General features: G+C 36.7%; 3 protein-coding genes across 3 annotated transcripts; 1 reads left to right on the top strand and 2 right to left on the bottom strand.

The window, feature by feature from the left end:
- Positions 1 to 540: 540 nt before the first annotated feature.
- On the bottom strand, positions 541 to 6659 carry LOC121758477 (probable E3 ubiquitin-protein ligase rbrA). The gene is made up of 3 exons (XM_042153870.1): positions 5707 to 6659; positions 2476 to 4269; positions 541 to 1567 (listed from the first exon to the last, which is right to left on the bottom strand). Exons 2-3 carry the CDS (start codon positions 2741 to 2743, stop codon positions 657 to 659), a joined length of 1179 nt encoding a protein of 392 aa, XP_042009804.1. The 5' UTR covers positions 2744 to 4269; positions 5707 to 6659; the 3' UTR covers positions 541 to 656.
- A 197-nt stretch (positions 6660 to 6856) lies between these two features.
- Positions 6857 to 7805, bottom strand: LOC121758478 (protein ZW2-like). Its single transcript, XM_042153871.1, has one exon. It carries the CDS (start codon positions 7692 to 7694, stop codon positions 7029 to 7031), a length of 666 nt encoding a protein of 221 aa, XP_042009805.1. The 5' UTR covers positions 7695 to 7805; the 3' UTR covers positions 6857 to 7028.
- Positions 7806 to 14371: 6566 nt separating this feature from the next.
- Positions 14372 to 16791, top strand: LOC121756823 (protein DETOXIFICATION 48-like). Its single transcript, XM_042152223.1, has 2 exons — positions 14372 to 14749; positions 14836 to 16791. The coding sequence occupies exons 1-2, from the start codon at positions 14609 to 14611 to the stop codon at positions 16327 to 16329; spliced, it is 1635 nt and encodes a 544-aa protein (XP_042008157.1). The 5' UTR covers positions 14372 to 14608; the 3' UTR covers positions 16330 to 16791.
- Positions 16792 to 17508: the final 717 nt, after the last annotated feature.

Here is a 17508-nt window from a genome sequence, read left to right as displayed (position 1 = left end):
TAGTTTGAATGAACAAAGAGGGATTTACTAAAATAAAATGTAAAGGAATTACAAGAAAGCTAAGTCATTGAGTTCACCAACAATCACAAGAGTCATTGCTAGGATGCACATGTTTTAGAGTTACTATAAATTTGTGGAGTACTAATAAAGATAGATGTGATATGTGGCAATTTAAAAAATGAATATTCCTTATACCCCACATTTGCAGAAGTGAGGATTTTATCTATTCCCGCTATTTTAATTATAAAAAAAAAATATAACAGACAAATAAAATTTTACATTAGTGAGTACTATATGATAATTCTGTTTACTCAACTAATAATTAGCCAAAATCTAACTCTTGTGATGGCCAGAAACGAAGAAGCTGCCATGACTAAAAAGGACAGAGAGATTAATGTGTAGGAGAAACTGTAGAAGAAACAAGTAGAAACGGGTCCGAAATGACACCACGTATTCGATTTTTCGATAATCGAGTAAAGGATGTTACAAAAGAGGAAATTCACCATCATTGTAATTGTTGATATTCAAAAATCTCCCGAATTTCTGCAAACATTTTTCTAAATTATTAAACATCGTCTAACATGAATCTTTATCCATAGAAGCACCTACGATAATGAAAACCAATAATAAAACCTATATATACGGAGAAGAAGCACCTAAAATTTCCAGCGGCGGCAGGGGCCGTGAGAATCCGACCAGGTAGCTCCACATCGGTAACAGAACTCGTATCCGCATCTGCACGTGATGTGCATACATCCCTCGCTTTTCTCCACGTACATCTTGCACTTGGGGCACTTCTGCCATCTCTTCTTCTTCGCGAGCTCCTTCACTATCTTATCCACTTTCCCTCCCTTCTTCGCGTACAGCTTCTTGAACTCCTTGCACGTGAAATCCGTGTGCCAGGGGACCCGACACTGCCCACAGAACCACCTCTTGCACTCGATGCATCTTATTTTCTCAATCACACCCCCTAAATCATTCAAGAGCAGAGCTGAGCAGTCCTGGAAAGGGCAGTACAGTGTCTCAGACTCGGGGATGAGTGACATGCAGAGCACCTCGTCCCACTGAACAAGGGCCTCATCGGAGATCATTTGCCTACAAGCAACAGAGTCAAGCTCAGCTTTGCAGCCTGGTGCAGGGCAAGCTATCTCTCCCACTTTTTCTTGGATCTTTGCTTCAATGTGGCTGGCTGTGCATTCGTAGCAGAATGAGTGTTGACACGTGTCGTTCGCGAACATCAGCCAGCTCGCTTTGTCTTCCAAGCATATCCCACAGAAGATTTGGCCCGAACCCTCAGCTATCTCAACCTTCGTTATTTCTGTATTAAACATAGGTTCAGGCTCTTGCATTGATGAAGATGGATAGTCCAACTCCGAAGCAAAAAGTGAGGCTATCAGTGTTTCTTCGAACTGAAGCTCCGAGGCTATCAGTGCTTCTTCGAACTGAATCTCCGAGGCTATCAGTGTTTCTTGGAACTGAAGCTCCTCAGCATAACCAGCATCATCAATTGAAAATGCGTCCTCGTACAGATCATCAGAAGCAGGGGCTTTGCCTCTCCTGATTCCTCCTGAGATAGGAAATATATAGGGATAAACACCTCGTGAGAGAGACACTAATGCTTCAGCAAGTGGTAAAATACTAAACACAAGTCTATCTACTTGCGAGCTAAGGTAAAACGACAACCACCTGTAATATACAGCAGGGGACCTTGCATAGTGATTAAAGTAATGACTCTTTACATGCTTAAACACCTTCATAGGTTGCCTCAAACAGGGCTACATAACCAATTTCTGTATGTATAGAATACCGACAACCACCTAAGATACGGAGGTTGACCAAAGCATCCCATACATAAATAAAGAAACACAAAACTAGAGCAAACTTGTGGCATGTAGATTGAAGAGTTTTAACAAAGCTTATCAGTGACAAAGGGAATTTCCCTTGCAATAAGATCCTCACACCTAGTTTTTTTTTTAAATGTCAATAATTGGTTAGAGGAGGAACATCTTAGCAACTGAGTTTGGCATCGTCGGATCCTCACACATAATCACAGGCTTAGATATTAACTAGTGAGCTACATGGAACTAATCATGAATTGTTCCAAGCGTATTACAAGTCATTGATATAAATATAATCCCAATCTCACTCAAAACTCAATCTACATGAAAAAAAATCATTAATCAAATCAACATTGCATCAATGATCAATCGAACAGTTATAACCACAAAAAAAAAAGGAAAATTGAAGCAATATCAGACGCTTTATCGTTACGCAGTAAATTCCCCAAAATTGTGAGCTAAATCGTTCACGAAATCCTCTGGCACAGCATAAAAGGTAATTAACGGTTTATTTAATCACTAATCACTGATCACCGTAAACACAATTAACGACTCCAATTTCTCCACAAAAAAGTATTTGCATGCGATTTTCGCCGTCCATCAAAGATGAAATCGAAAACAACAGCTAACAGTTTACCGTTATCCAGTGAGGATAAATTAGCAGTAGCCTCCAAATCGTCGGCGCGAAGGAAGGGTTTACTGATTTTCCGGTAGTAGAGAAACATCCATGCAGGCAGAGTGATTGCGAGAAATGTACCGGCGGAGTACATTGCGAAGGAGGCGATCGAGGCGGCGGAATCCGATTCGACGACGGTGAAGAGGCGGTGGTATGCGGAGACGAAGGCTTCAAGAGCCGCCGGAATTTCGCCGGGAAATTTGAAGGCCGATAGCTTCAGAGCTCTCATTTTTCTAACGAATTTTTACTGCTAAATTGTTTGTGCTAAATAAGATATGGTTTTGTACTTGATTTAAGATATTTAATCAATTTTCACATATATAATAAAGTCAACATACATTGTGTGTGTTACCTTTGTTACTATAAAAAAATCAAACATTAGGAAAATCTTTATTAAATCAAGCGTCATTTTTTATTGTTTTGTTTAGATGTGAAGAAAATTTCTTGAAATGGTCTATTAGTATAATTAGAAGTACTTTTCACCCACTTTCACCAAAGTAGAATTATTTTTGCAAAAGTTGTTGGTACAATAATAGGGTAACTGATACATAATATTCTAGGTTTTTAGAAAATTTTGATTTTGTATATCAACTTTAAAATCTGATTTTTAATTTTATTTGATGTTAAAATGACATTACATGTATTAATAATAACTGATACATAATATTCTAAGTTTTTAGAAAATTTTGATTTTGTATATCAACTTTAAAATCTGATTTTTAATTTTATTTGATGTTAAAATGACATTACATGTATTAATAATAGCCTCTGAATTATTTAGTTTTGATCAAATTTTATTCTGTTCATCTAATAATTCTAATTTCAAACTCCAATATTAAAATTTTCGTGATTCTACATAAAGGTGCATTAAATGCATGAAAAATGATATATTTACAAATTTGGGTTTAGCTTTTTGGATTTATAGTAGAATAGGAAATTAATACATACAAAGAAAAATACGTGTATCACTATTCACTTTCACATAAAGAGTTTACAATTTAGGATAGAGTAGCAAACTAAGATGGATTTTGATGTTTATGTGCAAAATCCAATAGAGAGTGCAAAATCAGAATTTCGTCAAAATTAAATAATAAGTATAATGGTTATATTTTCAAAATAATGATGTTTTAATTGCCGTGTGATTTGGTCACCTCGGATTTTCAGGCGACCACGGGAGCATTAAACTCAAAACTTATAAGTTAATTAATAGTGAGTATGTTTTTCATATAAATAATAATTTGATCAATATAAAATAATTTACGTACCAATAAACCTAATAAATATACTTATATATCATCATATATATAACTGCTAGAGGAAGAAATGTCTATTGGGAGGCTAATAATATTTGGAGGTGGGGTATGGAAATGACTTATGTAAATAAATACTAGTACTATTTTAAAATAATCCATGAATTATTGAGTTCTCTTTAGTTGTTACAAATTTTGTTATATGAAAAACATAAATGAGAAAATATTAAGTCTTTTGACAATAATGTGAACTTGGTGACAACATTTTTATAGTGAACAAACACTGACATCTCAATTCTAGAGTGGCACTAATAATACTTGTTGAAATAATTGAATGAACAATTACATAAATATTTCTATGATGATTAATCGGAAACAAAAATTATAAAGTGAAAGCATACCTATATCCATATTGAATTAAATGGCGGAATTGCTTTACTGCAGTCAGATATGTTCTTCACGTATTGAGAATACTGGGATATGTTCTTCTGGGATCTTAACCTAGCTATTATTTATGTAAAATATAAAACCCTTTATTTTCTACTCAATTTTTCAACAAATAAAAAATCTTATATGATAGCTACACTTATTTCCATAATAATTTAAATATAAAAAATCTCATATTATAGATACACTTATTTCCATAATAAATTAAATATAGACAATCTCATATAATATTTACACTTATTTCCATAATAAATTAAATATAGACAATCTCATATAATATTTACACTTATTTCCATAATAAATTAAATATAGACAATCTCATATAATATTTACACTTATTTCCATAATAAATTAAATATAGACAATCTCATATAATATTTACACTTATTTCCATAACAAATTAACTAAACTTTAGCCTAAACTTTAATATTTAATAAATCACTATAATTGGACAACTGAAAAATGATTATACATTAAATTAGTTATGTGGAAGCCCAAGTTTCCTAACACTTTTTTCTAATTATCAACTTTTATTTGTTTAGCTATTATAGTATAATTTTCTCTATAAAGACATCCACTAGAGATACATAAGCCTTCGCTTTCAAAATAATGACATGTTACATTATTATAATGCAAACATATCATACCAAGACGTAATTAAATACCGTTAGCAAGATTTTGAATTTTGATGTACTCCACTTATTAAGGTAACAAAATTCCAATGGATAAAAATCTTTTCAATTTTGCATATCTTATAATATGAATCTAATCTTTGGATTGTTTGCGTAGAGTGGATCAGTGGATTTATATTTCTCAACAGTTAATTGGTTTAGAAGTTAAAAGAAGGCTATTTTATTTAAGGTGGCTTAGATAATGACTTGATGTGTTATAATTTATAAATTAAAAGATATGAATAAGAAATACTATGTACTAATAGTTTTATAATCAAGTCATCTAGACAATGTGTATAAAAGAAGGACTTTGAAATTTTTTAATATTCTCCTAATAAAAGAACAATATTTTGTTCCACTAGACTTTTGATAGTTTTAAACTATGACCTTAAAAGGTAGACTTCTTAATTTATTATTATGTATTTGGCGTATGAAATATGGCAACTTATTGAATGATAGTGATGTGTGTGGAAATATGAATTGAGAGGGTATTATAAGTTGAACTAACCTTAATTAAGGTGCAACAACCTATTCCAAACTCTATTCATCTCATGATTCTCATCTATGTACATATGTTGTTCGTTTTCTAACTCAAATTATTGACCAAGAATCACTAACTCGTGTTAAGTTTGATGGATTAGATAAGATTGAGTCTTATGAATGGATGTTGTTCAACTAGTCAATATAATATGATAGTTAATTTCAAGGTAATGTAAAAGTAGATTAGTCTTGGCTATTAATCTTAACATTCATCAGGTAACAAATTTAATCTATGAGGCAATTCAGCTCAAACAATCTTAGGACAAAGTTAGACAAACACTTACATGCATGCAACCTTACGATGCACGAGTCATCTCCTCCCCTTCTCTACTATCGCCGCCGCCTCCTCTTCCCTGAGGGAAACCATGAGATCACATTACGCGCATTGAAAGCCCCATCAATATAAGTTAATATTGAGCAATGAAAGATAATTATCAATTTTTTAACAATTTCATCTTGGAACAAGATTCATGACAAAAGTAAATAGGTGGTTCACTAATGAATGTATGGAACATAAATAGGAAAACTTTGTAGATCATTTTAACAAAATACCAAATTCCACTCGAGTCTTGTCAATAATCAGAGTGTACGGCCCGGCCCAAGTTATCCGCCCAATTCAAGGGATGGGCTACCCATTTTCTTTAGGCCCATAGCATTTCATTTAATCACGATTCATAACTATAAATTGTTATAGCAATTTTTAGCCATTCAAACTATATTAAGTTATTATGATTTTCCCTAAAAATGAAAACATTAGAAATTGGCACGGATTTTAATGTAAAATTGGTAAAATAAGAGGATATAGAAAGCAAAAGTGCGCTAATAGAAAATGAGTCTCGCCTCACTAGAGAGAAAGAAATTTCCTAAAATAGAAAGATTCTATTTTCAGGGAACGAATCAAAGTAAATAATTTTTATTTTTAAGAGACAATTAGTATATCATTTGTATCTCATTAAAATTAATCGTTGATGGTAAACTTTTCTATCAGATTTGGGTCGAACTAAATATTCAGTTAAACACTAAACTACGACGGATGAGATTAAGTATCATGGGGTAGATGGGGAACCATCATTGATCCTCCTTTAAATAAATAAAAAAAAAGGATTAAGTATCATGTCAAAATTGAAAGATTCAGTTAAACTTACTAATTTTAGGCCGAATTGAAAGATTCGGTGAGACAATTAATTACGTCGAATAATATGCAGTATCATACCACTATCCTCACATTAACCGTGTCACACTACTACACTAATTTTTTATAATATAATACATTAAATTAATCTTAATCGAAAAATTTGAATTTTTTAAATTACATTTGAATGTATTTAATAAATTATTGCTGATAATACTAAAATTCAACTGTATAAAACAAATCCGAATCATAATTCAACATTACCTTATATTATAATTTGATAAACTTTTAACTATAAACTGTTACTTAAAAGTAAAACTGAAAATAAAATTAGTTAATAGATTAGATTCCAACATAAACCAGATTTCAACGGAAAAAGTCAAACCAGATTCCAACATAAACCAGATTTCAACGGAAAAAGTCAAACCAGATTCCAACATAAACCAGATTTCAACGGAAAAAGTCAAACCAGATTTAACCGTCTCTCTCCACTCCCCACCGCCTCGCCCGGAGCTGAAACCTCCCCACCGCCGCCAAAAACCTCACCCCCTGCACCGGCCCCAGCACCTCCACCACCTCCGCCACCGTCCACCCCTGCAGCTCATCCGCCTCCCGCACCACCTCCCTCATCGCCGCCTTCACCTCCTCCACCGCCGCCCTCATCTTCTCCGCCGCCGCCCCCTCTCCGCCGCCGAATTTCTTGATCAACCCATACACCGGCTGCTCCGCCATCGTCTCCTGAACCCTCGCCATCGCCTGCGTGATCTCCCTCTCCCTCCGCCGCGACTCCGCCTTCACCTCCTCGATCCGGCGCCGCTGCCCCGCCGCCAGCTCCTCCTCCGCCAGCGCCCCCTCCATTATCGGGAACAGGATCGACGGCCGGAACCCGGTTATCCACAGCAGCGACCGCTCGAACGAGCTCATCCACGGCGGCGATATCGACACGAACACGTCCTCCTCCACCGCCGCCGCCTTCTCCCGGTAGAACTCCCGGTAATGCTCGATCACCCGAGGGATTATCTCGCGGCACTCCCGGTCCCGGTCGAAACCGTTCACCGGGATCAGTAGCGACTCGAGCCGTCGGAGGAAGTCCTCCTGACTGCTAAGCCACCCTTCATAAAAAGTACTAAATTTTGCCATTCTAAATATTTTCAAAGCCAATATTATTGGTTAAAGGAGAAACGTATTTGATGTATATTCTTAAATGGAATAGTAGTCAATATTTATAGGTGGAAAAAAGTAGAGTGTGGTTACAACGTGGACTTAATAGTGAAGGATGTTTGGTGGCTACATCAATTATTTTATTTTGGCTTAGGAATTAAGGATATATTGATATTAATGAATTTCTTAATGAATAAGAATTGGGTTGTTGGTAAATATAAAGGGGAAAGCGGTGCGTCGGCGGAGTAGTTTGTCGCATTACAATTTTTACAATTATTGAATATAGTCATATTTGTGGTGAAATCATTGAATATGGCCATATACATAAGTAGTGAAATCATTGAACATAGTCATTTGTGGTGACTCATTGAACATGCTCTTATTTGGGTACATATTGTTATGACACCTTGGATGAGTTACAAATAATATATCAGCCTATGTGTAAGGATAAGTTAGAAAATAATATGCCTTCCAACAATTTCAAGTTAGAAAATAATATACCTTGCAACAATTTTGGAAATTTTAAATATAGAAAAATTATTGTCTTCTATCAACTATATGAAGCCTATAAATATATATATCTAAATATTATAATGGCAGAGTCAGAATTCCGACACTAAAACTCTAAGAAAAAGAAAAATCTTAATTCTTCCATCTTTAACCATTGTAAAAATCTTTCGGTTGTTGTCTGAAGCAACTGTGAGGAGATCCTCTACAAGATCGTAAGAATAAAAACTGAACATAACCAATATTGACATTATTAGTCTTTCAAAAACATGAACCACTTTAATTAGATTATTAAAATGTTAAGTATAACATCATCTTTAAAACTTTCACGATTTTAACTTTTTCAAAAAATGAATTTTTTTTTTCACAAAAGTACAACGAAGTCGTTTATCAGCGGAATACAACTGTATACCTTAGAGGTATTAAAAGCTTATCGATCAACCAACTACACCACCAATTACCAATATATTTATAGTTTATATATTTATGTATAGTTTATATATTTATACAAGTAACTCAACTGAAAAATATGATCCTCGTGTTGGCTAGTATATACTAATATATATAACTCATTCATTTAGATTTATATAAACTCGAACAATTTAATTCCATATCTCAATTTGCAGTTGAAGCTGTTTCGACCCTGAAAGTGGTAGATGATATATTGATATGAAATACTCCATAAATTAAATGTAACACCCAAAACATTTCATGATGGGTTTAGAGTGGGCTGCAAACAAATTTTTGTTATACTTACTAATGGGCCTCAAAATGTTTTTTATCTCTTCTTTCCTTAAAAATATATCCAATTCATCATTTTAACATCAACAAAAAATGTCCTTTTCCATTAATAAACGTACATAACTCCACAATATATTACCATCGATATGACATTCGTCACAACACATTCTGGATCGTAGGTGTGATAATTTACTTCGCGGACTATATCTTTAGTTAAAACTAAAAGTCTCCCTTAATTTGACATATCTATTTTCAAATGTTGATAGACGAGTCACCGTTAGTCCCTTACTGCAACTCTACAGAACCATACATGAGATTTTCACCGTATACGAATTCCCCAAATGATTCCATCGTTCTCGATAAGTACCATTCGAAAAGACATACACCCAAGTTCTATATCTTTCACTCTGTCATCTCAATCATTACATTCCTACGGTTGATCAATAAAAAACAGAATGACCAGTGGTTGGACCGTAGGTGCGATGATTTACTCTACGAGCTAGGTTCTTGACCAAGTCTTCCTTAACCTCGCAAGTCTATTAGAAAAGTTGACTAATAACTCATCCTTACTGTCACTCCAAAAACCATACATGAGATTTTCACCTCATATGGCTCCTCGTCCAATTCTTTCGAATGATTCCATCATTCGCGATAAATACCATTTCAAAGACCCCCACTCACAAGTTCCATAGCTTTCGGTCCCCTATTCCGATCATTATCTTCCCACGGATCGATCAATAAAAATGGATTTCAATGCTACATCATTTGAAAGTGAAGTATATACTTGTTTAGTGTTAAATTTATTGAATTTCCCATATAGATTAATTTAGTTCAGTGAAATTCCTACATAATGAGACCTATGTAAGAATGCAAAACTACATATCTTATCCCTGTGAAATATTTTTGATGGATATTCTTTTTAAGTGATCATCATCAACCTCTTTCTTGGGAGAGAGAAAACACATCCACCATCACCCAATTGTACTAAAAAAATCTAGCACCATCTTTTCAAAATCCTTGACTCCATCTATTCCAGAAAAATACTGAGAATCATTACATAAACCCATGATCAAAACAAACAAAAGTTCTTCGTGGAGCTTCGTATGTCCTAGTCGAATATTTCCTTTTAGGCCGAACTGCTTGTGGCCTTGTTTCGCGGTTGGAGCATTTTGTTAACATAACCTCACAAAAACTAGTCCAAAGCTTCGCTAAGAAGCTAACACGACGTTGTCCTAAACCTCATCACCTTACTTTTTTCTGCATTTCGATTCTATTTTCCAACACGTTTAACTATTAAGATAAGCAGCAGGCTTGATTCCCGGATGCGAAAAAACACATCATTTTCCACAGGAATTTGCTGCCCATTAACTTGATGTAACCATGGAATCTCATGCAATTTGCTCCATGAGCTGGTTGAGTGATTTTCCTTTTTCTTTTTTTTTTCCTTATCTCTATTGAATTTTCGCGGTTGGTGGCTGCAAATCCACCAACTGCGCGTCGCCTAATCGAATACGAGCTTCCATACCCTTGTCTTCATAAAGCATGAAGCTAGATTTTTGTGAAAATTCTACCTTTTCAGCATTCCTTTAGCTAGCTTTGGAATAAATTCTTATGCTTATTGCATTATCAGTATCTGAAAAGGGTACTTTGCCTCCTTGTAATTCTTTGTTACATACACAAAAAACATTGACCATCCTTTTGTTTTAGGACATTACCAAGTGTTCCAAAATTTCCTTTTCATGCACAAAAAATATGTTTTTTAGTACTTTTTATTTTATTTTTTTTATTTTTGATATTTGGCATTCGGAAAAAATCACCTAATACATTTGGTCGTACATCTCCTACTAGCAGTGTTGTTAAAAGCACATTTGGTCGTGTTTTGTTTATTTATCTTCCTGGTCAAATCTGAACACCCGTTAGTGTGTCCCGTATTTTTACCTAATCGCCCTAATGCGCAAGAGGGTCTTGAATAGGAGAAGGGATCATGAGGAGGCCAGACATCAACAATTGATACTTGTTGCCTTTGTTGACATACATTGCTTCACTAGGTGGTGGAATTTGCCAATTATTCTTACACTGTATATTGATGTTTTGTTTAGTGAAACAATGCATATTGTGATGCTTAAATTCCTCAGGCACTCTGATAAAGAATATAATAGTGGGTGCATATCAATTTATTTGGTGGACTCAAGAGAGACACCCTTCTTCTTCTTCTTTTTAATACAGAATTTTGTCTATTTTTCAACACCAAAATCAAAGGTTAAGAGCCATTTTGGTGAACCCCACTTACCATTTTTATTACACCAAATTCCATGTCTCTTACTTCACAAAAAGGTGAAAAAATGTCTCTTTAGGTTTGTTTTAATAATAGTAGAGTGACTATTTTTTTAAGGCTAAATGTTTCAAGTTTTAAATTCGTTAATGTTTCTCTTGAGTCTGAGTCTAATTTGTACATTTATTGTTATCTAGTGCGATTTGCAGTCTATTGAGGTTTATATTCAGTGTGGTTTGAAGGCTATAAACATGGGTTTATCCGGTGCTTGCTAATGGTCCAAGCACACATGAATCGTAAAAAAAATTTATCCAATGTAATTTGCAGGCTATTGCACATGAACAAAGGTCATATGATCTTATTGTGGCTATAATATGTGCCATTGACATTTAGTGATAACCAGACAAACAACGGTACCCCACGAAAAAGTGAATCATTTGCAACCGTAGAAAAATCGTTATCCATTACAATTTGCAGTCTACCGTTGTACAGCATAGCACATGAACAAAAGTCATATATGGTCTCGTTGCAGCTATAATATTTGTCACTAACATTAATGTTGGCCCATCACACAACGATAAGCCCCCGAATAAAAGAAAATCACGCATCACCATCTCACATACGATTCGACGTTGCCAGACACAAACAAAGGTTCATACGAGTCTTGGTCCGCCACACAGCGATAACAACCAACCCACCCAACCCCACACATGAAAAACGTTATCCAATGCGATTTGCAAGCTACTGCACACGAACAAAAATACCGCGACGTGGCATCACTACACATACATATATACATGTAGTTTTTCCGGGTGGAGATCTTTTTTGTGCAGGAAAAAAGATCGAGCTGGAAACACGAGGCCAGGGATGTTTCGAGATGATAATAATTCCATTCAAAATAAATAAAAATAAGAATAAAAAAAATAATTACTGAAAATTTGCATGTTGTAATTTAGTTCTCAGAGTCTGAGAGTGGTGCGTGCGAATTATATTGAACAGAGCGATTATTAAAAGTGCATGTCGCCAGAGTGTGACAGAGAGGGCAGAGGGTGCCCCCACTTTTAGGCATTTTTGGTTGTTTTTGGTGTGTTTTTAAATGGATATATCTAATTTTATTTGATTGGGATTTTGTACTTACCAATTTTATTTGAGATTGTGTTTCCTCTCAACCAGTCTTGCCGGTTAATATTCACACACCCCATTTTTTCAATTTTTTTTTGTTTTAAAAAAATTTATACTATATCATATATCATAATCATAGTGGTCCCTTTCCCCCCACCCCATAACTTGTTCATCCATATTAATTAATTTCATTTTTATTGCAAACCCCCTTTTTGTTTATTTTTGGAAGCATTTGATTTCCATGGGCTTCTCCCCAATACTAGGAATTCAATTCATATTATCTAATTAGATGTTGAGACATCCTTGTTGATTGAGATTGGGTTGTTCCGTCTTAGGTGGGTAATCATCATGTCTCTCATTTTCCTAGGGATGATTATAGCATGCACCTCAGCGAACTCTGGTTAAATTTGGGTTTCGCACGTTACTAAAACATGGGACGTGATCAAATGCAAATTCTAAATATTGTACAAACTTCAAACTTTGATCTGGACCGTTAGAAAATATCATAAGATGATAAAATAATAGCAACAAAAAATGTCAACACAATGTCAACGGTTGTTGCTGTGTTGAAATTGTGTTGACATTGTATTAACATTGTGTAGACATCAAAATCTTGAAATTTTACACTGTGTTGATATTGTATTGACGTTGTGTTGATACTGTATTGAAAAGTTTGGAATTTGTACAATATATGAGTTTGCATTTTATCGCTGCCACTAAAAGATTCTGCATATGTAAAATTATAGACATATATAAAAGAGAAGTTAATTAGATGAGAAAAACACAGCCAGAAATGAGATGGGACCTCATAGTGATTTATGGATGAAGTTGTGCCTCTCAAATTGGGCAAAGTAGCTAAGGTGTGTTTGGCTGTGAGAAATCGGCCATGGACAGCTCCGACTGCGGTACATCACATGGACTGTGAAGAAAAAACGTAACACCCCTCCCACTACGTGTGTTTTTTTTTGTTTGTAAATGGATAATTAAATTTTCACAATAGTCAATTATCCACAACTCATTAATTATCTAATATCCACACTCTTCATTGCTTATTTATACATAGCCCGCTTCTCCATTGCGGATCCAGACATTTTACGTTGGAGACCCGAGAAGGCATTTCATATCCTATTTAACAACATTTCTTTGAAATTGAAATTAATTTACAAAAATTTAACAAATTTCCCAAAATAGTAATCTTACAACAAAGAAGAATAACATATATATAGAAATGAATTTAGTCATATGATTAAAGTTGCAACATGGAATAAATTAATAAATCTCAAATTGAACTAATTAAAAATAAAAAAGCTTTATAATTTTATCTTTAATTTAAAATTACATAGCTCGCTTGCCATGTTAATAGCTCAGTATTCAATATCCATAACAAAAAGTTAAAGGGAGAGAGACATGAGGGAATTAAATAAAGAGGGAGGAAGACGAAAAGAAGTAACAAAAGACAATGAAAGTCGTTTTACGTCAGAAGCGATCAGCACCCTGAATCAACTCGTCTCCAAATCAAAAATTCTGGATAAGCCACATATTGAAGAAGCTATGTCACTTCAACACAACTAGCTATAGTGAGGGAATTGAATTTAGATTATTTGTCAATCCCATTCACCCTTTTCCACTTAGCATTAAAGATAATATATCTTTTTATTCTCCATGTTTTTCTTTCTTATCTTTAGAGGGAGAGGTGATTAAGCTACAGAAATCCCACCATACAACATAAATACCCAAAAGAGGAGAAAGATTACCTAAAAACTAATTCTTGGCTCAAAACAATGCCGTTTCCACCAATCATATCCATGCATTATTTAATTATATGCTACTTAGATATAATAGTGAGAATTTTGTGCATTTCCTCACTAACAGACGTCAATTTTTTATTTCACCACAAACACCATGAAAAATTTTATTGTCACTTTTTTTTTGGTACGATGAAAAAAGTTATGAAAAGTGGAGATAGCCAACCCCAAAAAAAATATTGTAGCTAAGTGGCTTTTTCATAGCATTCTTCATTCTTGACACGTATTCAAGCATATCGATTCTTGTTTATGTATATATAGACAATGAATGTTTGCCTTCCCCCCATCAAGTTTTGCAAAAACCAAACATCCTACACCAACCCAAAAAATTTGTCCATTTTTTTATTTGCTTCAACTATAGTCCCCTCCCAAACTTTTGCACTATACCACTTTGTAGTGAAGAAAATAAACAACACAAGAAAAGAAAAAGAAAAGAAAAGAAAGGTATGTGCAATCCCAAGCCTTCTTCCCCTTCCTCCTTCCTCTCTCCCTCCAATAAAAACCACTTCATCAACCCCACCAAGATCATGGATGCTGATTATTCCGACGCCGACGACGAACTTCTTCGATGGCCTAGCATGTCTGAGGTACATTCAAAAAAAATTTTAAAAAAGGAAAATTCATAACACATGTCACACCATGATCATAAAATAATGTTTTTGATGAAAATTAGGTCCTTGAAGAAATGAAGGAGATAGGCAAAATTTCATGCCCCACAGCCATGACAGGGCTAATCCTCTACTCAAGGGCCATGATCTCAATGCTCTTCCTGGGCTACCTTGGCGAGCTGGAGCTTGCCGGGGGCTCCCTGTCCATCGGAGTAGCCAACATCACCGGCTACTCCGTCATCTCTGGCCTGGCGATGGGCATGGAGCCCATCGCTAGCCAGGCCTGTGGTGCGAAGCAGATGAAGGTCCTGGGCCTGACTCTCCACCGCACCATCCTCCTCCTCCTCGCCGCCGCGGTCCCCATCACAGTGATGTGGCTCAACATGAGGACTATTCTACTTTGGTGCAACCAAGACGAGGAGATATCGTCTGTGGCTCACACATTCATTGTTTACGCCATCCCCGACCTCTTTTTTCTCGCGTTTCTCCACCCGCTCCGGATCTATCTCCGCTGCCAGGGTATCACATTGCCTGTCAGCTATTGTTCGTTTGCTTCTGTTTTCTTCCACGTCCCTCTGAACTACCTCCTGGTCGAGTATTTCTCGATGGGGGTGGCCGGAGTGGCGCTGGCGATGGCGCTCACTAATCTCAACCTCGTCCTTTTGCTCTGCGCCTATGTTTACTTCTCCGGCGTCTACGAGGATTCCTGGGTGGGCCCGAGCCGGGACTGCTTGCGTGGCTGGTCGGCGCTGGTGGGGCTGGCCGTGCCGACGTGTGTGTCTGTGTGTTTGGAGTGGTGGTGGTACGAGCTAATGATAATTCTATGTGGTTTGCTCCCGAATCCGAAGGCGACGATTGCTTCGATGGGGATTTTGATTCAGACGACCTCTTTGATTTATGTGTTTCCTTCTTCCTTGAGTCTCGGCGTCTCGATTCGAGTCGGGAACGAGCTCGGGGCCGGGCGCCCGGCGCGAGCCAGGCTCGCTGCGGCGGTGGCGCTTCTCTGCGCGGCGGCGATGGGGGTGGCGGCGATGGTGTTCGCGATTTGGATGAGGGGGAAGTGGGGGAGGCTTTTCACGGACGACGCCGGAATTTTGGAGCTGACGGCGGCGGCATTGCCGATCGCCGGGATCTGCGAGCTCGGGAACTGCCCGCAGACGACCGGGTGCGGCGTGCTGCGCGGCAGCGCGCGGCCGACGGTCGGGGCGAACATCAATTTGGGCTCGTTTTACCTCGTCGGGATGCCAGCGGCGTTCGTGATGGGGTTCTGGCTGCGCCGCGGCTTCCCGGGGCTGTGGCTCGGGCTGCTCGCGGCGCAGGCCTCGTGCGCCGTGCTGATGCTGGCAGTGCTCGGGCGCACGGACTGGAGGGCACAGGTCGCGAGGGCGGAAGCCCTCGCAGCCTCCGCCTCCGCCACCGCCGCGCAGAATAATAATAACATTCTGCCAGTCTGCGCGGCGGAGCTGGCGGTGATTAGTGTGTGTGAAAATGATCATACCGCCGCCGCGGCGGCGGCTGAAACGAATCCGCTCATCATAAATACACAAACATTGCATTGAATTAATTTAGGGTAGCTTCATTTTTTTGGTTTTGGGTTTTATTAGAGGAACGTCGTGATGAGGAGAGTGGAAAAAAAATCTTGGGTTGGAGTTGTACTTAGTGGTGGATCCAGGTGGGGTCTGGTGGACCGACCCACCGTCGGCTCGAAGAATTTCGGCCTTTCGAGCTGTCGCGCTGTCTCTACCTTCAGACGCAGGGGACTTACATTGTTTACTGTGTCCGACCATACGGATTCTATTTACTGAATTCGTTGTTGATCGTATTTACTAGCGTCCTCAATTTGTACCCGTTTTACGTTGTAGAGATGTTTAATTTCCATATTCCTTCACTTTTATTTAAGCTATAGTAAATGATCTTTGAAGACATGTGTACTTTCTTATATTTAATGTTCTTAAAGTTTTTGTATGTTAGTAATAATTAATACTTTTTCTATTATTAGTGGATTGTATCCTATATTATAAGCGACTTGTTCTAACAAACTTTTTTTCATAGATAAAGTTGCTCGAGTTTATACGACCTTTTTATTTTTCACACAAAACACAATTTTTTCAAAATAAGATGTCAATATTGTATAGGCTATACATACGTGTGTGCGTGTGTTTTTGTGTATGTTGATGAAGTGTAATAGTCTTATATTGCATGCTTGGTGGGATTTTAGTGTCAGAAAATTAGAGAAAAAGGTTAAGCTGTCGGTTGTTTTAAGGGCTTGGAAAGAGGAAGGATGTACCTGCCCTTTTCCTCATGTTTCCCTTCCCAATTATGTCACAACATTCTCTACCTAAAATGGAATGTTACAATATTTATTCCCCTTTTCTCCCCAATAATTCCATCATTTATTACACTACCAACCCCAAACTTAATCATTTTTCTTCAAACTACATTGGGTTCTTTTATTAGTTTAATGTTGTTATATCATAACATTTAATTTCGCCACTTTATTATATAAATAAATGAACAAATGAGATATAATCATATAATGCAACATATAGCCTATATACATTAACATCAGTCGACCCCACTGTCAGTCCATATAGGTCTGACAACTCTATTAAATTCAGTCTATAGAGTTGTCATTGGTCCTAATTCTTTGAGCTTGAGGTTCACTTTTGTTCTTCGTCTGTCGTCTACTGTTAGCGACTATTGATGAACCACATTTGTCTTCCAACCGCATAAATATA

Source organism: Salvia splendens, chromosome 12, assembly GCF_004379255.2.
Source record: "Salvia splendens isolate huo1 chromosome 12, SspV2, whole genome shotgun sequence".
In the NCBI taxonomy this organism is placed as follows: domain Eukaryota; kingdom Viridiplantae; phylum Streptophyta; class Magnoliopsida; order Lamiales; family Lamiaceae; genus Salvia; species Salvia splendens.
The sequence above is the reverse complement of the archived record's forward strand: the minus strand, read 5'-3'. Positions and strand labels throughout refer to the sequence as shown.

Coding starts and splice junctions, on each gene's coding strand:
- LOC121758478 (XM_042153871.1), bottom strand. CDS start 7,694: ATGGCAAAATTTAGTACTTTTTATGAAGGGTGGCTTAGCAGTCAGGAG.
- LOC121758477 (XM_042153870.1), bottom strand. CDS start 2,743: ATGAGAGCTCTGAAGCTATCGGCCTTCAAATTTCCCGGCGAAATTCCG. Junction 1,568..2,475: donor TTTATCCTCACTGGATAACG/GTAAACTGTTAG, acceptor TTCCTATCTCAG/GAGGAATCAGGAGAGGCAAA.
- LOC121756823 (XM_042152223.1), top strand. CDS start 14,609: ATGTGCAATCCCAAGCCTTCTTCCCCTTCCTCCTTCCTCTCTCCCTCC. Junction 14,750..14,835: donor GATGGCCTAGCATGTCTGAG/GTACATTCAAAA, acceptor GATGAAAATTAG/GTCCTTGAAGAAATGAAGGA.